Source organism: Somniosus microcephalus, unplaced genomic scaffold, assembly GCF_052327205.1.
Source record: "Somniosus microcephalus isolate GS21.2 unplaced genomic scaffold, FLI_Smic_1.0 unresolved_chr1, whole genome shotgun sequence".
NCBI lineage: Eukaryota > Metazoa > Chordata > Chondrichthyes > Squaliformes > Somniosidae > Somniosus > Somniosus microcephalus.
In genome coordinates this window covers 173,977,919-174,001,687 of record NW_028225179.1, presented here as the reverse complement: position 1 = coordinate 174,001,687, position 23,769 = coordinate 173,977,919, and the positions used below count along the sequence as shown (strand labels likewise).

The 23,769-nt window shown below is 48.5% G+C and overlaps 2 protein-coding genes across 3 annotated transcripts in view; one reads left to right on the top strand and one right to left on the bottom strand.

Annotated features, from left to right (window-relative positions):
- Positions 1 to 390: 390 nt before the first annotated feature.
- LOC147096590 (uncharacterized) lies at positions 391 to 20,019 on the top strand. Of its 2 annotated transcripts, none has more exons than XM_085975388.1 (3): positions 391 to 832; positions 4,243 to 5,176; positions 16,085 to 20,019. In XM_085975388.1, exon 3 carries the CDS (start codon positions 16,194 to 16,196, stop codon positions 17,157 to 17,159), a length of 966 nt encoding a protein of 321 aa, XP_085831514.1. In that variant the 5' UTR covers positions 391 to 832; positions 4,243 to 5,176; positions 16,085 to 16,193; the 3' UTR covers positions 17,160 to 20,019. The 2 variants fall into 2 exon arrangements, 1 of the variants encoding a protein (XP_085831514.1); XR_015074942.1 differs by lacking the exon at positions 16,085 to 20,019 and adding an exon at positions 13,048 to 15,695 and having other exon boundaries at positions 402 to 832.
- An 889-nt stretch (positions 20,020 to 20,908) lies between these two features.
- Positions 20,909 to 23,769, bottom strand: part of LOC147096589 (uncharacterized) — a 28,657-nt gene continuing 25,796 nt past the window's right edge. Inside the window, exon 3 of the mRNA XM_085973847.1 lies at positions 20,909 to 20,951. Within this exon, the coding sequence (XP_085829973.1) occupies positions 20,909 to 20,951 (43 nt within the window). The remainder of the gene's footprint in view (positions 20,952 to 23,769) is intronic.

The following is a 23,769-nucleotide window of genomic DNA, read 5'->3' as shown; positions in this document are numbered from 1 at the left end:
GGCAGAATGGGCCCAGTGAGATCAGACAGTGTGTAACCCGGGGAGGATGGGCCCAGTGAGATCAGACAGTGTGTAACCCGGGGAGGATGGGCCCAGTGAGATCAGACAGTGTGTAACCCGGGGAGGATGGGCCCAGTGAGATCAGACAGTGTGTAACCTGGGGAGGATGGGCCCAGTGAGATCAGACAGTGTGTAACCCGGGGAGGATGGGCCCAGTGAGATCAGACAGTGTGTAACCCGGGGAGGATGGGCCCAGTGAGATCAGACAGTGTGTAACCTGGGGAGGACGGGCCCAGTGAGATCAGACAGTGTGTAACCCGGGGAGGACGGGCCCAGTGAGATCAGACAGTGTGTAACCCGGGGAGGATGGGCCCAGTGAGATCAGACAGTGTGTAACCCGGGGAGGATGGGCCCAGTGAGATCAGACAGTGTGTAACCCGGGGAGGATGGGCCCAGTGAGATCAGACAGTGTGTAACGCAGGGAGGGTGGGCCCAGTGAGATCAGACAGTGTGATTTGCTGGAAGCCATGGCGGGGATCTGAGAAAAGGGACAAAAATCAGACACAAGCGCTTGGACCCAAACTTTTATTTTTATTAAGCAGAAGAAAAGTCTACATTACATGACTTCACACTATTCATGTTGTTTTCAGTCCTGCCATAATTAGATCTCCCGGTGAAAGACTGAGTGATTGAGAAAGGTTCACAGCTGAGAGTAAACCGGGATTGTAGACTGAGGAACGACAGCAGGTGAACCAACACAGGATTGTGAGAGCACCAACTGGAGAGAACTCTTCCGATTCAAAGAGCTTCCAAAGATCGACTGGGGAAAAAGGTCAGAGAGAGTCCCATTGACTCAGATACACACTGGTCCTGGAGATGGACTGGGGAGAAAGGTCAGAGAGAGACCCATTGACTCAGATACACACTGGTCCTGGAGATGGACTGGGGAGAAAGGTCAGAGAGAGTCCCATTGACTCAGATACACTCTGGTCCTGGAGATAGACTGGGGAGAAAGGTCAGAGAGTCCCATTGACTCAGATACTCACTGGTCCTGGAGATGGACTGGGGAGAAAGGTCAGAGAGTCACATTGACTCAGATACTCACTGGTCCTGGAGATGGACTGGGGAGAAAGGTCAGAGAGAGTCCCATTGACTCAGATACACACTGGTCCTGGAGATAGACTGGGGAGAAAGGTCAGAGAGAGTCCCATTGACTCAGATGCACACTGGTCCTGGAGATGGACTGGGGAGAAAGGTCAGAGAGAGTCCCATTGACTCAGATGCACACTGGTCCTGGAGATGGACTGGGGAGAAAGGTCAGAGAGAGTCCCAATGACTCAGATACACACTGGTCCTGGAGATAGACTGGGGAGAAAGGTCAGAGAGAGTCCCATTGACTCAGATACACACTGGTCCTGGAGATGGACTGGGGAGAAAGGTCAGAGAGAGTCCCATTGACTCAGATGCACACTGGTCCTGGAGATGGACTGGGGAGAAAGGTCAGAGAGAGTCCCAATGACTCAGATACACACTGGTCCTGGAGATAGACTGGGGAGAAAGGTCAGAGAGAGTCCCATTGACTCAGATACACACTGGTCCTGGAGATGGACTGGGGAGAAAGGTCAGAGAGAGTCCCATTGACTCAGATGATGTCCCCACACTATTACTGCAGATTTGGTTTTCCCAATCTATACATAGCTTAAAATCCCCCATGATTACTATATTACCCTCGCTACATGCACCTCTCGTTCCCTGAATTATACGCTGCCCTACATTACAACTACAGTTTGGGGGCCTATAAACACCTCCAACCAATGTTTTCTGCCTCTTGCTGTTTCTTGGCTCCACCCAAACTGATTTATTTACTTTATTTTTGGAGCTAAGATCATTTCTCCCTACTGTCTTTATCCCATCCTTTATCGATATGAGACCAAAACTGTGCACGGTACTCCGGGTGTTGTCTCACCAAAGCCCTGTCCAATTGTAGCAAGACTTCCTTACTGTTGTATTCCAACCCCCTGTAATACAGTCCAACATGCCATCCACCTGCCCAATTGCTCGCGGTACCTGCATGCTAACTGTTTCCTGTACGAGAACACCTAAATCTCTCTGAACACTAACATTTAATAATTTTTCACCATTTAAAAAAGGTTCTGTTTTTCTGTTCCTACTAAAGTGAATACGCACACATTTCCCCACATTATATTCCATCTGTCACCTTACTGCCCGCACACTTAGACTGCCCATATCCCTTTGCAGGCTCTGTGTCCCCATAGCTTACTGTCCCACCTAGCTTTGTATCAGCAGCAAACTTGGATACATTGCACTCGGTCCCTTCATCTAAGTCAGTAATATAGATTGTAAATAGCAGAGGCCCCAGCACTGATCCTTGTGGCACCCCACTAGCCTGCCAAGCTGAAAATGTCCTGTTTATCCCTACTCTCTGTTTTCTGTCAGTTCACCAATCCTCTATCAATGCTAATAGTCATAACGGCACAGAAGGAGGCCATTCGGCCCATCCAGTCTGTGCCGGCTCTCTGTAGAGCAATCCAGTCAGTCCCATTCCCCCGCTCTATCCCCATAACCCTGTAAGTTTATTTCCCTCAAGTGCCTATCCAGTCTCCCCTTGAAAACATTGAGTGTCTCCGCTTCCACCACTTCCGTCGGCAGCGAGTTCCAGGTCCTCACCACTCGCTGTGTAAAAAGGTTTTTACTCTCATCCCCTCCCCCCCTGTACCTCTTGCCCAAAACCTTAAATCTGTGTCCCCTAGTCCTTGTACCATCCATTAGTGGGGACAGCCTTTCCCCGTCTAGTCTATCCAAACCTGTCAATCTTGTTCACCTCGATCAAATCACCCCTCAACCTCCTTTGCTCTAATGAAAACAAATCCAGCTTCTCCAACTTGTCCTTGTAGCTAATATATTCCCCTCAACCCCATGAGTCCTTATCTTGCACAGCAACCTTTTATGTGGCACCTTATCAAATGCCTTTTGGCAATCCAAATATTTGACATCCACCAGTTCCCCATTATCTATCCAGCTAGTTGCATCCTCAAAAAACACTAATAGCATGATTTCTCTTTCATAAAACCATGTTGACTCCGCCTGATCATATGATTTTCTAAGTGCCCTCTTACCCCTCCCTTAATAATGGATTCCAGCATTTTCCTGACGCCAGGCTCACTGGCCTGTAGTTCCCTGCTTTCTCTCTTCCCCCTTTCTAGAATAGCGGGGTTACTTTTTCTACCTTCTAATCCGCTGGGACTGTTCCAGAATCTAGGGGATTTTGGAAGATCACAACCAATGCATCCACTCTCTCTTCAGCCACCTCTTGTCGAACCCTAGGATGTAGGCCGTCAGGTCCAGGGGATTTGTCGGATTTTAGTCCCATTAGTTTCTCAAGTACTTTTTTTCTCGAAGGAACTGAAAGTAATTGATGTCAGTCCTTTCATTAGTCCCTTGGTTCCCTGCTATTTTTGGTGCGTTATTTGTGTTTTCTACTGTGAAGACAGATACAAAATATTTGTTTAAAGTCTCTGCCATTTCCTTATTTCCCATTATAATTTCTCCTGTCTCAGCCTCTAAGGGACCAATGTTTACTTTTGCTACTCTCCATGTTTACTTACTTTCAGAAGCTCCTACAATTTTTAAATGTTTCTTGCTGGTATACTCAATCGATTTTCTCCCTTTTTATCAATTTTTGGTCATCGTTTGCTGGTTAACAGTCTTAAACTTCCCAATGCAATTTCACACGCTAAAGGTCTGCTTCTGTAAATAGCATTCAGGTACATTTATCGTTTATTACTCGCTCAGGAACAAAGTTCGAGGTTGATACCATAGAAACTTGGGACCAGACAGCACAGAATGAGGCCATTGGGCCCAGCGGGCCTGTACCGGCTCTTTGAAAGAGCAGGCCAATGTGTCCCACTCCCCTGCTCTGTGCCCAGAGCACTGCTAATGTTCTCCCCTTCGTGTGTTTCACTAATTCAGGTTTAAAAGTTACTATTGTCTCTGCTCCCATCACTCATTCAGACATTGCATTCCAGATCGTAACACGATGCCTAAAAACAATCTTATCTTACCTCACCTCTAGCGTTTTGTCAATTACATTAAATCCGTCTCCTCTGTTTACCGACCCTTCTGTCAGTGGGTACAGTTGCTCCTTATTTACTCTATGGAAACACCTTCATGATTTTGAGCACCTCTATTAAATCTCCCAATTAACATTTTTCTGCTCTAAAGAGAACCTGTGAGGAGTTGGCAGCAGCAGCGAGGAGGCATAAATAGAGCGGGAGGCTGAGGACAGCGCGGACCTGCGAGGAGTCGGCAGCAGCAGCGAGGAGGCATAAATAGAGCGGGAGGCCGAGGACAGCGCGGACCTGCGAGGAGTCGGCAGCAGCAGCGAGGAGGCATAAATACAGCGGGAGGCCGAGGACAGCGCGGACCTGCGAGGAGGCATAAATAGAGCGGGAGGCCGAGGACAGCGTGGACCTTCAAGGAGTCGGCAGCAGTGAGGAGGCATAAATAGAGCGGGAGGCCGAGGACAGTGCGGACCTGCGAGGAGGGATAAATACAGCGTGAGGCCGAGGACAGCGCGGACCTTCAAGGAGTCGGCAGCAGTGAGGAGGCATAAATAGAGCGGGAGGCCGAGGACAGCGCGGACCTGCGAGGAGTCGGCAGCAGCAGCGAGGAGGCATAAATACAGCGTGAGGCCGAGGACAGCGCGGACCTTCAAGGAGTCGGCAGCAGCGAGGAGGCATAAATACAGCGGGAGGCCGAGGATAGCGCGGACCTGCGAGGAGTCGGCAGCAGCAGCGAGGAGGCATAAATAGAGCGGGAGGCCGAGGACAGCGCGGACCTTCAAGGAGTCGGCAGCAGTGAGGAGGCATAAATACAGCGGGAGGCCGAGGATAGCGCGGACCTGCGAGGAGTCGGCAGCAGCAGCGAGGAGGCATAAATACAGCGGGAGGCCGAGGACAGCGCGGACCTGCGAGGAGTCGGCAGCAATGAGGAGGCAGATACAAGTCCGGCGAATTCCAAAAGTACAACAAAATCGAGGAGAGACGTCACAGGACTGCAGGAAAGAGTCTGAGAGCGGGAGCAGTCAAACTACAACTGCAAAACCGCTAAAGTGACGTCGCAACCAGGGAAGGAGCTGATTGGGAAGTAGGACCTGGTGAGTATTTCTACAGCCCAGTCGTTAAAGTAAAAGTAAGGTCTCTAGTTTAGCGTAAGTAGTGTTTAAAGGGAAGTAAGGTCCCTAGTGTATTTAATATTCTTTAAAGGGAGTAAATTAAGGGTAGGACATGGCAGGGCAGCTCGGCAGTGTGGAGTGCTCCTCCTGTGCTATGTGGGAAGTCGGGGACACTTTCGGTGTCCAGGGCGAACATGTGTGCAGGAAGTGTCTCCAGCTGCAGCTACTCGAAATCCACGTTTCTGAGCTGGAGCTGCGGCTGGAGTCACTGTGGAGCATCCGCAAAGCTGAGATCTTCATAGATAGCTCGTCTAACGAGGTGGTCAGATGGAATGGGTGACCGCCAGACAGAGTAAAAGAACTAGGAAGGTAGTGCAGGGTCCATCTCCCTCGCCAACAGATTTTCCGTTTTGGATACTGCTGGGGAGATGGTTTCTGAGGGGAATGCAGCAAGAGCCCAGTCCGTGGCACTACGAGTGGCTCAGCTGCACAGGAGGGGAGGAAAAAGAGTGGGAGAGCAATAGTGATAGGGGATTCTATCGTAAGGGGAACAGATAGACGTTTCTGTGGCTGCAGACGTGACTCCAGGATGGTATGTTGCCTCCCTGGTGCCAGGGTCAAGGATGTCACTGAACGGCTGCAGGGCATTCTGAAGGGGGAGGGCGAACAGTCAGAGGTCGTGGTTCACATTGGTACCAAGGTCATGGGTAGAAAGCGGGATGAGGTCCTGCAACAAGAATTTAGGGAGCTAGGTAGCAGATTAAAAAGCAGGACCTCAAAGACTGTAATCTCTGGATTGCTCCCGGTGCCATGTGCTAGTGAGTATAGGAATAGGAGGATAGAGCAGATGAATGCGTGGCTAAAGAGTTGGTGCAGGAGGGAGGGCTTTAGTTTCCTGGATCACTGGCTCTGCTTCTGGGGAAGGTGGGACCTGTACAAGTCGGATGGGTTGCACATGAACCGGAACGGGACCAACATCCTTGCAGGGAGGTTTGTTAGTACTGTTGGGAGTTTAAACTAACTTGGCAGGGGGATGGGATACAGAGTGGAGCTACAGTAGAGGGTGATGCACAGCCAAATATAGAGGAAAAAACAGGTCAGCCTGCAAGGCAGAGCAAATATGTAACGGCACAAGGGAGTATGGCAAGGCTGGATGGCATTTATTTTAATGCAAGGAGTCTTGCGAGTAAAGCAGATGAATTGAAGGTGTTGATGAACACATGGGAGTATGATATTGTTGTTATCACAGAGACATGGTTGAGGGAGGGGCAGGACTGGCAGCTCAGTATTCCAGGGTATAGAATCTTCAGGCAAGACCGAGGGGGGTGTAAAAGAGGAGGGGGTGTCGCAATATTAATCAAGGAGTCAATTACTGCTGTAAGGAGGGATGATATCTTAGCAGGTTCTCAATGATTTATCTCCAGAAGGTTCCTGAACACCGGCGCTAGACTGATTCGCCTGTAGTTCATTGGTTTACTACACGCTCCGTTTTTAAACGAGGGGGTAACATTTGCAAATCCCCAGTCCTGTGGCACCACTCCCCTATCCAAGGAGGATTCAAAGATTGTGGCCAGAGCCTTCCTTCTCTCAGTAACCCAGGATGTATCCCATCCAGACCATGACACTTCCACTTTGAGCGCTGTCAACTGTTTCACTACATCCTCTTGGACTATTTATATCCTGTCCAATTTCACTACCACCCTCTCCTTCACTGTAACATTGGCAGCATCCTCTTCTTTAGTGAAGGCAGATGCAAAGTACTCATTCAGTACCTCAGCCATGCCCACTGCATCCACCAGAAGATTGCCCTTTTGGTCCTTAATCATCGCACCTTTCCATTGACTCTCCTTTTAGGCTTTACATGTTTAAGAAAGATTTTAATGTTCCCTATTCTATTCCCACTAATCTTTCCTCAGTTTTTCCGTGCCCCTCTTAGTTTGTTTTTGATTTCTCCTCTGTACTTTCTGTATTCAGCTTGATTCCCTACGGTGCTGCTGTTGTCGTGTGTTTATTATACCAGAGTCTGCGTGTGTCAAACAGCAGAAAACTCCATCTTACAAGGTCTCAAATTGGGTTATAACTTAATGCCGGCGAATAACATCAACTTAAGTTTGGAGAAATTACTGATCCGGGACTGAATCGCTTTCACATTTCCCCAGTGGGGAAAGGGAAGGACGCTGACTGAGAGTTTGTTAGACACACAGCGGGACATGTGCACACGTGGAGAATTATAATTGTAAAACAGCAGTCAGATCAAACCAGTTATGTATTTGTCATTTCCAGATACTGTAAGACCCCTAAAGATATTACGTCACCAATCTGCTTAAAGTGACACCACTGTTAATGTTAGTGGAGCAGTGGTGAATGTCCTCCCCTCCTACAGTGCTCATTAGTCAAGTGCTGACACCATGAGCGAGGTCCTCGGCTTTATTACAAGAGGAATAGCGAATAACAGCAAGGAAGTGATGTTCAACTGTTAGAACAGACTGGTTAGGCCTCAGCTGGAGTCTGGTTTTCAATTCTGGGCACCACACTTTAGGGAGGATATCAAGGCCTTGGAGACGGTGCAGAAGAGATTTGAGAGAATTGTACTAAGGATCAGGGACTTCAGTTCTGGGGAGAGGCTGGTTTGTTCTCTTTAGAGCAGAGTTGGTGAAACGAAGATTTTATAGAGCTGTTGAAACTCATGAATGGTTTTGATGAGTAAATAAGGAGGAACTGTTTCCATTGGCAGGAGGGTCAGTAACCAGACGATGCAGATTTAAAGTGAGTGGAAAAAGAACCACAGGCGAGGTGAGGTAACATTGTTACACAGCGAGTTAGTGTGATCTGGAATGCATTGCCCGAAAGGGTGGTGAGGTAACATTGTGTTACACAGCGAGTTAGTGAGATCTGGAATGCATTGTCCGAAAGGGTGGTGAGGTAACATTGTGTTACACAGTGAGTTAGTGAGACCTGGAATGTATTGTCCGAAAGGGTGGTGAGGTAACATTGTGTTACACAGCGAGTTAGTGAGATCTGGAATGCATTGTCCGAAAGGGTGGTGAGGTAACATTGTGTTACACAGCGAGTTAGTGAGATCTGGAATGCATTGCCCGAAAGGGTGGAGGAAGCAGATTCTGTTGTAACATTGAAAAGGGAATTGGATAAATACTTGAAGGGAAAACATTTACAGGACTATGGGGAAAGAGAGGGACAGTGGTAATAATGGGATCGCTCTTCCAAAGAGTCAGCACCGGTGTGATGGGCTGAATGACCTCCTGTGCTGTATCATATTATGGGTCTATGATGCAGCCTCGCCCAGTCAATGGAGGTGCCTGATGGGCTGAATGACCTCCTGTGCTGTATCATATTATGGGTCTATGATGCAGCCTCGCCCAGTCAATGGAGGTGCCTGATGGGCTGAATGACCTTCTGTGCTGTATCATATTATGGGTCTATGATGTAGCCTCGCCCAGTCAGTGGAGGTGCCTGATGGGCTGAATGACCTCCTGTGCTGTATCATATTATGGGTCTATGATGCAGCCTCGCCCAGTCAATGGAGGTGCCTGATGGGCTGAATGACCTTCTGTGCTGTATCATATTATGGGTCTATGATGTAGCCTCGCCCAGTCAGTGGAGGTGCCTGATGGGCTGAATGACCTCCTGTGCTGTATCATATTATGGGTCTATGATGTAGCCTCGCCCAGTCAATGGAGGTGCCTGATGGGCTGAATGACCTCCTGTGCTGTATCATATTATGGGTCTATGATGCAGCCTCGCCTAGTCAATGGAGGTGCCTGATGGGCTGAATGACCTCCTGTGCTGTATCATATTATGGGTCTATGATGTAGCCTCGCCCAGTCAATGGAGGTGCCTGATGAGACGATCTCGGCACCGAGATTTCAATCCACCAGCAAATCCCAAGAAGCAGATATTGAAACAATCCAATCTGCCTCCGGCGCTACAGTAATCGGTTACTATGCACCAGAAGCAGCATCATCGGTTCAATATTGGCCAACAATATAGGTGTGGATAGAAAGACAAAAGTTAACCCATTGCTGGAGATTTGCGATCTGCGATCAGGGAGCTAGGACAGGAAGCACATGAGGATCAGTTTTATGGGATGGACAGTGGAGGCCATGACATGGAAAAGAATGCCAGATGAGACTATATGGAATGCTGTGGGAAGGTGAATGATGGACAAGGAAGGGTTACACACCATGGTCACAGTCACAGAGATTGGAGTTTGTGACAGTTCAGGACAGATTAGATTTACATCGAAACTGCAGCAGAGAAACAGTCCATTCGGCTCTAGTGGTCTATGCTGTGTTTATACTCCACGGGAGCCTCCTCCCACTCTCATTACATCTTGACACCGTGTCCACATATACGTTCGAGGGCGTTAGACTCGCGACACCAACATTAAATAACATTCAGAACGCCGGAGAACCAACCCACCTGGAGTGGATTGAGCGAGTTTGTCGCACTCCCCTCACTTCAGAAAGAAATGAGCTCATTCACGTTGGACCTAAAAAGGATCGATCAGAGAATGTTCTAAATGGTTAGAAGTTAGGAACTGTGGATGGGCAGAGAGAACGAGGGGTCCACGTAACCTTAACCGCAGAGCGAGGCCGTTCAGGGGTGATGTTAGAAGTTAGGAACTGTGGATGGGCAGAGAGAACGAGGGGTCCACGTAACCTTAACCGCAGAGCGAGGCCGTTCAGGGGTGATGTTAGAAGTTAGGAACTGTGGATGGGCAGAGAGAACTAGGGGTCCACGTAACCTTAACCGCAGAGCGAGGCCGTTCAGGGGTGATGTTAGAAGTTAGGAACTGTGGATGGACAGAGAGAACGAGGGGTCCACGTAACCTTAACCGCAGAGCTCGGCCGTTCAGGGGTGATGTTAGAAGTTAGGAACTGTGGATGGGCAGAGAGAACTAGGGGTCCACGTAACCTTAACCGCAGAGCGAGGTCATTCAGGGGTGATGTTAGGAACTGTGGATGGGCAGAGAGAACGAGGGGTCCACGTAACCTTAACCACAGAGCGAGGCCGTTCAGGGGTGATGTTAGAAGTTAGGAACTGTGGATGGGCAGAGAGAACGAGGGGTCCACGTAACCTTAACCGCAGAGCGAGGCCGTTCAGGGGTGATGTTGGAAAGCATTTCTTCAGACACAGTGTAGTGGAAATCTAGAACACTGGCCCTCAAGAAGCTGTTGAGGTTCGGTCAATTGAAAATGACAAACTGCCATTGATAGATTTGTGTTAGCCAATGGTATTTAGGGTTATGGAACCAAGGCGGGGAGATGGAGTTAAGATGCAGCTCAGCCATGATCGAATTGAATGGAGGAACAAGCTGGGAGTGAATGAGTGGCCTACTCCTGTTCCGATGTTCCTGTGCCTCTATTTATAAAGCCAATGCTCCCATATACGTTTTTAAAAGCCTTATCGTCCTGTCCTGCCACCGTCAAAGATTTCTGTATCTATACCCCCAAGTTTTACTGTTCCTGCAACCCCTTTAAATTGTACCAGTTGGTTTAAATTGCATCGCCTCATTCTTCCTTCCAAAATGCAGCATTTCACACTTCTCTGCATTAAATTTCACCGGCCATGTGTCTGCCCATTTCACCAGTGTCTCTATTTCCTCCTGAAGTCTTCTGCTGTCCTCCTCACGGTTTACGACTTTTCCGAGATTCGTGTCACCGACAAACTTTTAAACTATGCCCTGTATACCCAAGTCCATGTCACTGAAATAAATCAAAGAGCAGTGGTCCTAATCCCGCCCCCTGGGGACACTGTAAACTTCCCTCCAGTGTGAACAATATCGGTTCACAACTACTGTCTGTTTTCTGTCCCTTCACCAATTTAGTATCCACGCTGCCACTGCTCCTTTAATATCATTGGCTCCAATTTTGTTCACCAGTCTATTATGAGGTACTTTATCAAAGGCCTTCTGAAAGTCCAGAAACAGAACATCAACTGCACTACCTTCATCAACCCTCCTATTTCATCCATTGGTTCATTCAAGTCAGCCAGGTTAGATTTGCCTTTAAATAAAATACATTTTGTCTGTCGCTAATAAACCCATGTTCTTCCAAGTGACGGTTAATTGTGTTTCCAGAAATAACACCGATGTTAAGCTGAGTCGCCTGTAGTTATTTGGTTCATCGCACTCTCCTTTTTTGAACAGGGAAGTAACGTTTGCAGCCCTCCCGTCCTCTGGCACCTTTCCCATATCTAAGGATTGGAAGATTGTGGCAGAGCGGGTGACATTTCTACTTTGAGCCCTGCCAACCAATTTAGTACATCGTCCTGATCGATTTATATCCTGTCCAATTTCTCTACCACCTCCTCCTTTACTGTACGATTGGCAGCATCCTCTCCTTTAGTGAATACGGAGCCAAAGTGTTAATTTAGTACCTCAGCCATGTCCTCTGCTTCCACAAGATTGCCTTTTTGGTCAGTAATCGGCCCCACCTTTCCTTGGACTATTCTTTCACGCTTTATATGTTTATAAAAGGCATTAGTGTTCCCTATTATATTACCACTAATCATTTCTCATACATTCTCCTTGCCCCTCTGTTGCTTTTGTGTGTTTATTACACTAGTGGCAGCGTTAGTGAAACAGCAAAGTACTGAATTTTACAAAGACTCAAACTGGTACTGAATTAACAATCGCTTTTACATTTCCACAGTGGGGAAAGGAAAGGCTGCTGATTGATAGTTATAATGCACGGGCACACACACAAATGGAGAATTATGATTGTAAAACAGCAGTCAAATCCACCAGTTCTTTATTCATGGTGTTTTCTGAGATCCCAGAGGTTGGGTGATTGGGCAGAAGCGTGGCAGATGCAATATAACGTGGATAAATGCGAGGTTATCCACTTTGGTGTCAAAAACAGAAAGGCAGACTGTTCTCTGAATGGCAATAGATTGGGAGAAGGGGAAGTGCAACGAGACCAGGGTGTCCTTGTGCACCAGTCGCTGAAGGTAAGCATGCAGGTGTAGCAGGCGGTGAAGAAGGCAAAAGGTATGTTGGCCTTCATAGCAAAAGGGTTTGAGTACAGGAGCAAGGATGTCCTGCTGCAGTTGTACAGGGCCTTGGTGAGACCACACCTTGAGTACTGTGTGTAGTTTTGGTCGCCTTATCTGAGGAAGGATGTTCTTGCCATGGAAGGAGTTCAGCGAAGATTCACAAGGCTGATCCCTGGGATGGCAGGAATGACGTATGAGGAGAGATTGGGTCGATTGGGCTTATACTCGCTGGAGTTTAGAAGAATGAGCGGGGATCTCATCGAAACTTATAAAATTCTGACAGGTCTGGACAAATTAGATGCAGGTAGAATGTTCCTGATGGTCGGAGAGTCCAGAACCAGGGGTCATAGTCTAAGGATAAGGGGTAAGCCATTTAGGACAGAGATGAGGAAGAATTTCTTCACCCAGAGAGTGGTGAACCTGTGGAATTCTCTACCACAGAAGGCGGTTGAGGCCAATTCATTAAATATATTCAAGAATGAGTTAGATATATTTCTTAGAGCTAAAGGCATCAAGGGATATGGGGAGAAGGCAGGGACCGGGTACTGAATTTGGATGATCAGCCATGATCTCATTGAATGGCGGAGCAGGCTCGAGGGGCCGAATGGCCTACTCCTGCTCCTATCTTCTATGTTTCTATGTAAACGGAGCAAGCTTGGGGTTTGATGTGGTAGAAGGCGAACGAGATGAGAACGGAAATAATCTAGAGTAAGAAAAGGCCCAAAAATTAAACAGTCTGGAACAGAACATCAATTTGTCTTCTCTTATCATGGAGAAATCAAATATTTGACACTGTGTTTGAAACAAAGCTTATTTAGTCACTGAAATAACAACAGAAAATGCTGGAAATACTCAGCAGGCCAGGCAGCATCCGTGGAGAGAGAAACAGAGTTAACGTTTCAGGTCTGGGACCCTTCATCAGAACTGGAAAAAGCTGGAGATGTAACAGATATTACTAAGGTAAGAGGCAGGAAAGTTATCCTGGGTGGATCTGAAACACGAAGGGTGGAAGTTCAGTTGGAATCCACGTGGAATAAGTTGGAACCGGAGACATGTGCTGAGGAAAGAGATGTGGTTGTGAAACCGAGTCTTGGAAAATGTTGCAAATGGGGATGGCAAAATCATACAGCATGAAAAATGGGAGTAAGGGTTAAAGTCTGAAATTGTTGAACTCAATGTTGAGTCCAGAAGGCTGTAAAGTGCCTAATCGAAAGATGAGGTGCTGTTCCTCGAGCTTTATTTATTCACTATTTAAACAGAATATTAATCTCCAGCGCAGATACAGGAGTTATTAAGATCAGCAGAAACAAACCATGACTACCAGAATGAACATGGTTCAGTCCTCAATCTGATCACAGTAAATCATGTTCCATTCACTAATCTGGTCTTTTACCCAGCATTCCCCGCGGTGGACCACGTGCCGCCCCCAGACTACAACAGCCCAGCGCGCAGGCGCGGGAGGGGCCGGTATATTGAGCATGGGCAGTGCGTTACTGGAGATGGAGAGGGGCTGAAGCCGGGAGGGCGATGGTGCAGCGGGTAAAAATCGCGACGGAGGGAGTGGGTGGGGAGGTGGGGGGTGGGGAGGCTTCATAAACAACTCATGCAGGAGGCAAGCCCCCGAATAATAACCTGAAGATCCCGTGTTTGCAGTTGCGGGGATTTCTTCCCCTTACAGGCCCAGGTTAACGGCAGCCATCTTTGTAAAGGAGGACGGAAAGTTTCAGTGCGACATCACCCTATGCCTGAGACAAAGCCATCTTTGTGAAGGAGGGTGGAAAGTTTCAGTGCGACGTCACCCTATGCCTGAGACAAAGAGCCATCTTTGTAAAGGAGGACGGAAAGTTTCAGTGCGACGTCACCCTATGCCTGAGACAAAGAGCCATCTTTGTAAAGGAGAGCGGAAAGTTTCACTGCGACGTCACCCTATGCCTGAGATAAAGAGCCTTGTGTCCAATGCGGGGAATAAAGGCCCACAGCCTCCCCGGGCCCTGAACAAGGGACTGGAGAAACTCGTTGCCCTGCGGATCAGACAATCAGCCGGCGCTAGTCCTGCCCCTCGGGCTCCCCGATTGGTTGGAGGACCCGCCGCCGGCTCGCTCCTCCAGCCCCGCCTACTGGGTGCCGCTAGCCCCGCCACTCGGGCTCCGCGATTGGTTGGAGGACCCGCCTCCCGCTCGCTCCTCCAGCCCCGCCCACTGGGTGCCGCTAGTCCCGCTCCTCGGGCTCCCCGATTGGTTGGAGGACCCGCCGCCGGCTCGCTCCTCCAGCCCCGCCCTGCTCGCTCCCTATTGGTCGGAAGCTCCCATCAATCAGGCCGCGGGCCCGGGTGACGTGTCCCCGAGGAGATCACGTGACCGTCCAACTGCCGCCGCTCGGTCCGGGTCCTCGCAGATTCTGAGGTTTTTTCTATTTCTCTCTTTATTCTCTCCCGATCCACCCCGCGCGATTCTCCACCCAATCGGAGCGGAGAAAACTCACTTCGCGTCACCGATCGCGACTCTGGAACCGACACCAAGGCCTTTCCCCGGAATGGCCCCGCGCCGACTCCGTCCGGCAGGATCCGAGTGCGCAGGCGCAGCTCCCAGTGGGGGAGGGGGGTTGGTCTCCTCTGGGCATGCGCGGTCATTACCCTTGGTGACCGGGAGGGGTCGCTGTGCCGGACTCGACCCAAACCGCCGCTCCCTGTGCGCATGCGCGGACTCTCGGCTGTCAATCCAGCAACCGCCAGAAGAGGTCGCTGGTGAGACCAGTGAAGGAAGAAAGACTTGCATTTATATAGCGCCTTTCACCACCACCGGACGTCCCAAAGTACTTTACAGCCAATGAAGTACTTTTGCAGTGTAGTCACTATTGTAATGTAGGAAATGTGGCAGTCAATTAGCGCACAGCAAGATCCCACAAACAGCAATGTGATAATGGCCAGATAATCTATCTTTTTTTTATGTTGATTGAGGGATAAACATTGGCTCGGACACTGGGGATAATTCCCCTGCTCTTTCCCACATTACAACGGTGACTACTTCATTGTAGTACTTCATTGGCTGTAAAGCACTTTAGGATATCTGGTGGCACTATATAAATGCAAGTCTTTCTTTCCTGAAATAATGCCATGGGACCTTTTACATCCACCTGAGAGAGCAAACAGGGCCTCAATTTAACATCTCATCCGAAAGACGGCTCCTCCGACAGTGCAGCACTCCCTCAGCACTGCACTGGAGTGTCAGCCTGGATTTTTGTGCTCAAGTCTCTGGAGTGGGACTATGAACCCACAACTTTCTGACTCCGAGGCGAGAGTGCTGCCCACTGAGCTACTGGCTGACACTAAAGAGCAAGCAGTTCTGACGAATGGTCATCGACCTGAAACGTTAACTCTGTTTCTCTCTCCACAGATGCTGCCTGACCTGCTGAGTATTTCCAGCATTTTCTGTTTTTATTAAAGAAACGAGGGAGTGATTGCTGACGGGAAGAATGTTGGGTCGTCCTGCGCATGCGCACCTCCCTGGCGGCTGAGGCGAAACACCGACTCGCCCCCACCTGAGCCGCTCACGCGTACCAGATGTTGCGGCTCCGCATGCACGCCCGATGTTCCAACCGCGGGGTTTTGTGTGCTGAGCATGCGTGTTGTGGACCGATCGGGACGGGCGATTGTAGAGCAGGAGGGAGAGCGCGGGGCCATGAGCACATGCGCGGGACTCAGAGTCAACAGAGTGCTTTCTGGAGCGCGGGGGCTTGTGTGCATTACAGCCGCCTTTACTGCTGATCCTTTCAACCAACCTGGGGCCTGAAAATCAGCTTCACTGCCCCTAGGTTCGGAAAGGGGAAAATTAAACAACAGTTTGCCTCTGATCCTTTTCTGATCTCAATTTACAGGGTTATAGAAGTGGAGCAGTTACAGGCGGGAAGCTCAGACCAAACATCACGTCAAGATCTGACAGAGTCGCTGGATTCATCAGGACCTGAATATCATCGGCCTTTGCACATGGAAGGAGAGAGCAGGGATCGCAACGCAGACAAACCGCACACGTGTTCAGTGTGTGGACGCGGATTCAGCCGATCGCTTGACCTGGTGAGACACGTGCACCGTCACACCAGGGAGAAACCGGGTAAAGGTGGGGACGGCGGGAAGGGCTTCAGTTCCCCGTCAGCATTGGAAGTTCAACGGCACAGTCACACCAGGGACAGTCTGTTCACCTGCTCCGTGTGTGGAAAGGGATTTGTTTGTTCATCCCACCTGCAAACACACCAGGGAGTTCACACTGGGGAGAGACCATTTCAGTGTCCTGACTGTGGGAAGAGCTTTAAAAACCCTGGGGAACGAAAGCAACACCAACTTGTCCACACTGATGAGAGACCATTTCAATGTTCTGACTGTGGGAAGAGCTTTAAAAGCGCTCAGTATCTGAAGGGACACTGGCTCCTACACACTGGGGAGAGGCCGTTCACCTGCTCTGTGTGTGGGAAGGGATTCACTCAGTCATCCAACCTGCTGCTACATCAGCGAGTTCACACTGGGGAGAGACCGTTCACCTGCTCCGTGTGTGGGAAGGGATTCTCTCAGTCATCCAACCTGCTGATACATCAGCGAGTTCACACTGACGAGAGGCCCTTTAAATGTTCTGACTGTGGGAAGAGCTTTAAAAGCTCCGGGGAGCTGAAGGGACACCAGCGAGTTCACACTGGGGAGAGACTCTTTCAATGTTCTGAGTGTGGGAAGAGTTTTAAAAGCTCCGGGGAGCTCAAGAGACACCAACACCTACACACTGGGGAGAGGCCGTTCACCTGCTCCGTGTGTGGGAAGGGATTCATTCAGTCATCCCACCTGCTGACACATCAGCGAGTTCACACTGGGGAGAGACCGTTCACCTGCTCCGTGTGTGGGAAGGGATTCACTCAGTCATCCAACCTGCTGACACACCAGCGACTTCACACTGATCATAGAATCTAACAGCACAGAAGGAGGTGATTCGGCCCATCGTGTCTGTACCCATCGTGTCTTTGGAAGAGCTGTCCAATTTAGTCCCAAACCCCAGCTTTATCACCAGGACTCTGCAAACTAATCCTCTTCAAGGACTGATCCAATTACTGTTTGAAAATTCCTGTGGAACCTGATTCCAGCATCCTTTCAGATGGTGCGTTCCAGATCTGAACAACCCTCTGTATGAAAACAATTCTCCTCATTTCCCCTCTAGTTCTTTTAGTAACTATTTTAAATCTGTGACCTTTGCTTACCAACCCACTTGCCAGAGTGAACAGTTTCTCCCTACTTGCTCGATCAAAACCCCTCATCATTTTGAACACCTCTATTAGGTCTCCTCTTAACCTTCTCTGCTCTAAGGGGAACAATCCCAGCTTCTCCAATCTCTCCACATAACTGAAGTCCCTCATCCCTGGTACCATCCTGGTCAACCTCCTCTGCACCCTCTCCAAGGCCTTGACATCCTTCCTAAAGTGTGGTGCCCAGAACTGTACACAAGACTCCAGCTGAGGCCAAAACCCTGGTTAGACCACACCTGGAGCACTGTGAGCAGTTCTGGGCATTACACCTTAGGAAGGATATATTGGCCTTGGAGGGAGTGCAGCGTAGGTTTACCAGAATGATACCTGGACTTCAAGGGTTAAGTTACGAGGAGAGATTACACAAACTAGGGTTGTATTCCCTGGAATTTAGAAAGTTAAGGGGTGATCTGATCGAAGTTTTCAGGAAATTAAGGGGAACAGATAGGGTAGATAGAGAGAAACTATTTCTGCTGGTTGGGGATTCTAGGACTGGGGGCAGAGTCTAAAAATAGAGCCAGACCTTTCAGGAGTGAAATTAGGAAACACTTCTACACACAAAGGGTGGTAGAGGTTTGGAACTCTCTTCCGCAAACAGCAATTGATGCTCGATCAATTGTTAATTTTCAATCTGAGATTGATAGGTTTTGTTAACCAAAGGTATTAAGGGATATGGGCCAAAGGCGGGTGTATGGAGTTAGGTCACAGATCAGCCATGATCTCATTGAATGGCGGAACAGGCTCGAGGGGCTGAATGGCCTCCTCCTGTCCTATGTTCCTAACTAGTGATTTGTAAAGGTTTAGTGTAACTTCCTTGTTTTTGTATTCAATGGCACTGTTTACAAAGCCAAATATCCCATACGCTTTCTGAACTGCCTCACCAACTTGCCGTGGCACTTTCAAAGACTTGTGAATATGGGCCCCCAGGTCCCTCTGCTCTTGCACCCCCTCAAACTAGTCCCATTTAGATTATACGGCCTCTCCCTGTTGTTTCTCCCAAAGTGCATCACTTCACACTTATCCTCATTTAATTTCATCTGCCTTGTGTCTGCTCATTTCACAGTCTGTCTCTGTCCTTCTGAAGTCTGCTACTACTACACTCACAAAACTTGGCAACATAGTAAATAGTATCATCCGTAAACTTTGAAATTGTTCACCTATACCCAAGTCCAGGTCATTTATATATAACAAGAAAAGCAATGGTCCTAATCCCGACCCCTGGGGGAGCCCACTGCATATCTCCCTCCAGTCAGAAAAACATCCCTCAGCACTGCTCACTGCCTCCTCTCCCTTAGCCAATTATATACCCAAATTACCATCAGCCCTTTAATTCCCTCTGCTGCTATTTTCAGAGTAAGTCTCTTATGTGGTATTTTATTAAATGCCTTTTGAAAGTCCATATATACAACATCTGCTGCACTACCTTCATCAACCCTCTGTTACTTCATCAGAGAACTCAATCAGGTTAATCAGACACGATTTACCTTTAACAAATCCATACTGGCTGCCCCTTATTAACCCATGCTTCTCCAAGTGAGAATTAATTTTGTCCTTGACAATGGTCTCTAGTCGTTCACCCACCACTGTAGGGGTCGCAAAATCCCCTCAGCCCCCGAAGATGGGGAAATATTAATCCACATCGTGGACGAAGACTTGTGTGATTTAAATTGTCTCTGGGTTGGACAATGTTTTAAAACAGACCCAGAACCGCAAAAGGCTGCGTTAAAAAGCTCGTAAGCTCGGCAGCACTTGGACACTGGAATCAAAGAACTTTGTGAAAATCGCACACTTTAAGATTGTACATTTTATTAAAAGATGTACTCTTGAGTTTTGGACTGTTTAAATTGCCCAGGGCATAAAAATGGCTGAACAGACCTCATGGAAACAGAATTTTAAAAGGCAGCAGAAAACGACAGACAGGCTGTTAGCACATGAAAAGCTCAGCGCTGCCCTGTAGTAAGTTTGAATGGAGCCCGAGCTGTCAGTCACCCTGTGGTATTGGGCGGGTCCGGTAACCTCCAAGCTGCTTGTTTACACTGGGGAGTAGCCCATTTGAATCAGCCAATCATCGGACGGCAAGCACAATGGGTTGTTAACACACATCCATTCACTGAAATTGACTCTACTACGTGATGTCTCCATGTATGAATGGAGGAAGTTAAAAGCCCTTCTCTTGTGTATTCAGACTTTTCGGCACGAAATTGCGCACGGACCTTTTCGGCGCGAAAACAGCAGGGACTCCCAGGGTATAAAGATTAAGCCCAGGAAGTCCTCTGCCCCCTTCTTTGTCTCTTTTACTCTTTGGACTGCAGGTGAGCAAGGCTTCTGACCCACTAACAAGACAATCTAGTGAGAGGTAAAGGGGTGGTAATTTAAGGGAAATGTTGCTAAGATTGTACGGTTAACATTGTAGCCATTTATCCCTCATTTTGCCGTCTGCCTTCCCCTGTTAAGCAATTTTACCGTGATTACTTTGATCGTGTGGTGTAGTTTCTTTAGTTTTAATAAAATTTGACTTTCTTGCATCCAGACTATTTGTCCGTCTTTAATATATCATTAATTATAAGTTCCTCCAGTCAGAACTGGGGGCGGGTTTAGCGATTCAAAACCGCTGATTGGAATTGGTCACCGTGCAGTGGCAAAGGCTGCCTGACCAGGTAAATTACCGTTAACCAGGTAAAGGATGCCCACCTACACCACTGACATTAGACTGATTGGCCTGTAGTTACCAGGTTTATCCCTCTTCCCTTTTTTTAAACAGGGTGTAACATTTGCAATTCTCCAGTCATCTGGCACCACTCCCATATATCTGAGGGAGATTGAAAGATTGTGGTCGGAGCTTCTGCTATCTCCACCCTAGCTTCCCTCTGCAATCTAGGATGCATCCACCTGGACTGGGTGACTTGTTAACTTTGAGTGATGACAACCTATTTAGCACCTCCTTTCTATCCATTTTTATCCAATTTCTCTACTCCCCCCCTCCTCTACTGCGACATTAACTTCATCCTCTTCTTTTGTGAAGACAGATGCTATGTACTCATTCAGTACCTCAGTCATGCCCTCTGCCTCCGTATGATGAGCTCCTATTTGGTCCCTAATCGGCCCCACCATTCCTTTAACTATCCTTTTTACTTTTCAGATGTTTATAAAAGATTTTTGGGTTCCCTTTTACATTACCCACTAATCTTTTCTTGTACTCTCTCCCTTGTGCCAGCTGGGGCTCAGTGGGTCGCACTCTCTAGGTGGGAGGGGCTAGGAGTGAGCCAGGTGTGACTGGTTGCCTAATTGCAGCTGGGTGTTGGAGAAAGTTTTGTAAAAAGTTGGTGGAGGGTTTTGGGGTGTTGTTTTCAGGTTTTAGGGCCTTTTTGGCCCACAAAAAACAGCCAGATGGCTGCTGAGGGGTCTGGAGTGCCGAGCCCCTCAGAGGACAATATTCCCAAGAGGAGTTTTATTCGGGAAGAAACTGTGGTGGGAAGGGGGAAAAAAAAGGTCCAAAGATTTGGGCCGGGACCTCAGGAGGTTTGGTAAAGAAAATACGGTGGTGGTGCAATGTGAAGATAAGAAGATTCAAGCCTGGGATATAATCCAGGCGGTTCATGAGGACTGTGGTGAGGGAAGCTGTTTTGCCTGCCGACCAAAACCAAATGTGGGATTTGAGGTGACGGTCAGTGGCCGTGAGGAGGTGGAAAAACTGCTGCACAGTCTGAAAGTTGGGGAGAAATTTTTGGAGGTGACTCTGCTATATTCAAAGGACGTGGTGGTTTCATTTTTGAACTTGCCTGAGTACATCGAGGACGAAGTGCTGAGCAAAAAGTTGGAGTTGTGGGACATTAAAATCTGTTCTGAAATAAAGAGGAGGTACTATCCGGGAACACGGGTAGCAGACAGAACCCGGTATGTAAAGGTGCGGTTTCCAGAGGGGGTGAGGTCTTTGCCTTACAGTATGAAGTTCGAGACACTGGAAGGAGTACAGTACTTTCGTGTGCTGCACGATAACCAAGTAAAGGTGTGTTACTATCGTCTGGGACATGACCATCTCGTGAGAAACTGTCCTGATTTGTATTGTTACAATTTCGGTGAGTCGGGACATATCGCGCGGAGCTGCAAGGCGGAGAGCTGTGGGGTGTGTCGTAAAGGCCCCACCCGCTGTGAGTGTGTGGCAGAAGGGAGCGAAATGAGTGATGAGGAGATGGGAGAAGGAGCAGGAGAGGAGTGTGGAACGGCCGGAGGTGCGGTGCAGTCGGAGGACACAGCTGGTAAAATGAAGGAAAAAGGAGCACAGGAAGAGGCAGAGGTTGGCGGAGATCGAGATGGAGATGGCGGAAAACATTGCGAGTGCTATGGAGGGGAACAAAGACAGCAGCGAGCAGCAAGGGTCGCGTGCAGACTCGAGCCTTAGTGCAGTTCGGCTCCCCCTGGGGAGTCTGGTGTCTGCGGGGGGAGAGGAGGCAGGAGCGGGGTGTGTGGTGGAAGTGAGTGCTCCGGGGAAAGGTGGGGAGTCGGATATTTTGGTGAGCGGGAGGGGGCAGGGCAGGGAGAGGGTGCAAGAGGCAGGAGCCTTAAAGGGACAGCAGAATGGGATCGGCGAGATAGAGACATCAGATGGGAACAATTTAGGTGTGCCATTGTCCCATGGAGTGAGGGAACAAGGTGCAAGGGTCAGAGGTAGAGATGTGGTCGAAGGGGGCGGCACAGTGGGAGAAACTGCGATAGCAGGAAGACTCTCTATGGGAGATGAAGTATCTGACGGGGAGCAGGATTATGTATCTGACGGGGAGCAGGCACAGGGGGTTGCAGAAGAGCTTGAGTGTGAGGAATTAGAGGGGGACAGAGACATGGAAGTCGGGGGTGGGGTGGCATCATGTGGAAAGGGAAAGGTTAGTGAGGGGCAGAAGGAGGGAGAAAGGGCAGCTCATGGGCCCAAAGTTAAGGCAAGGAAGAGGCTGAAACAGCAGGGAGGGGTCAAACAGGAGGGGAAAAAGAGCCGGAGGCTGCAGGAAAAAGCAACAGCTGCCCGAAAAGTTGAGAAGGAGCATGAGAGGAGGGAAGAGCCAGAGATTAAATGATGGGGAGATTATTGGGCATACTTCCCTTCTTTGGAGCCATGATTACATTGGTCTCGATCAATGTGAACAGACTGAGGGGTGAGAAGAAATTGCAGCAGTTGTTGCAGGGTTTTAAAGGCACGGACTTGTGTCTGCAAGAAACCTTTTGGGATGAAGATATTCTAGAAAGAGTTCAGAAGGTTTGGAAGGGAGAGGTGTTTGCAAGTTGTGCAAACAATAACCATAGAGGGGTGGCTGTTTTGGTGAGTCCGTCCATAGAAGAGAACGTTGCCTTGGTGGACAAGGACACTGAGGGGAGATTTTTACGGCTAAGGGTAAAATTGGAGGGATTTAATTGCGATCTTTTTAATATCTATGCACCGAACGACCATTGCAAGCGTCGCGAGTTTTTTCGGGGGTTATTCACTGAAGTGGCAGAGGTGGAAAATCCTTGTATAGTGGGGGATTTTAATGTATTTTTATCTTGGATGGACATTTCAGCCCAGATGACCTTTAAAGAGGATAACTCCAGAGGGATGATTATAAAAATGATGGCAAATTTAAATTTGAGAGACTTATGGAGGGACCGGAACCCCATAAAAAGGGAGTTCTCCAGAGCAGGTTGGGTGGGTGATGTTTTAAAACAGAGCCGAATAGATTTTGTATTAATGCGGGAAGGGTTAAGTTTGGAGGTGATAGAGATTTATTATAAAAAAGTATTTTTTAGCGATCACTCGGCTTTGGTTCTTAGAATTAGGAACAGCAGAGTTAAGATCGGTTCAGGGGTGTGGATTTTAAACAATCAATACCTGAAGGAATGTGCTTATAAAGAAGGGATTATAAATATAATAAAGAATGCTCAGAAGGAACTTTTGTTCTTGAAAGAAAGAAGAGTTTGGTGGGATAATTTCAAATATGAGGTAAAAGTTTTTTCGGTATGTTATGGGAAAAAGAGGGCGGCAGCTAACTGGCATCGAGAAGAGAATATAAACAAAAGGTTTACGGATGTCTGTAAAGCAGTTGACAGAGGGGATAAGGGAGCTGAGACTAAGTTCTGGGTGCTAAAGGAAGAGTGGGAATTATTGCAAGCTGAAAAATGTAAGGGGGCCATTCTCTGTGCAAAGGCTAGAGATGCATCGGAGGGCGAAAGATGCACTAGATATTTTCTAGAGCAAGAGAAGCTGCAACAGAGATTATCGTTAATTGAGGAGTTGAAGGTTGGGGAGAAGATCATTC

Bases quoted from the DNA above. Each gene is read 5' to 3' on its own strand.
- LOC147096590 (XM_085975388.1), top strand. From the start codon at position 16,194: ATGGAAGGAGAGAGCAGGGATCGCAACGCAGACAAACCGCACACGTGT.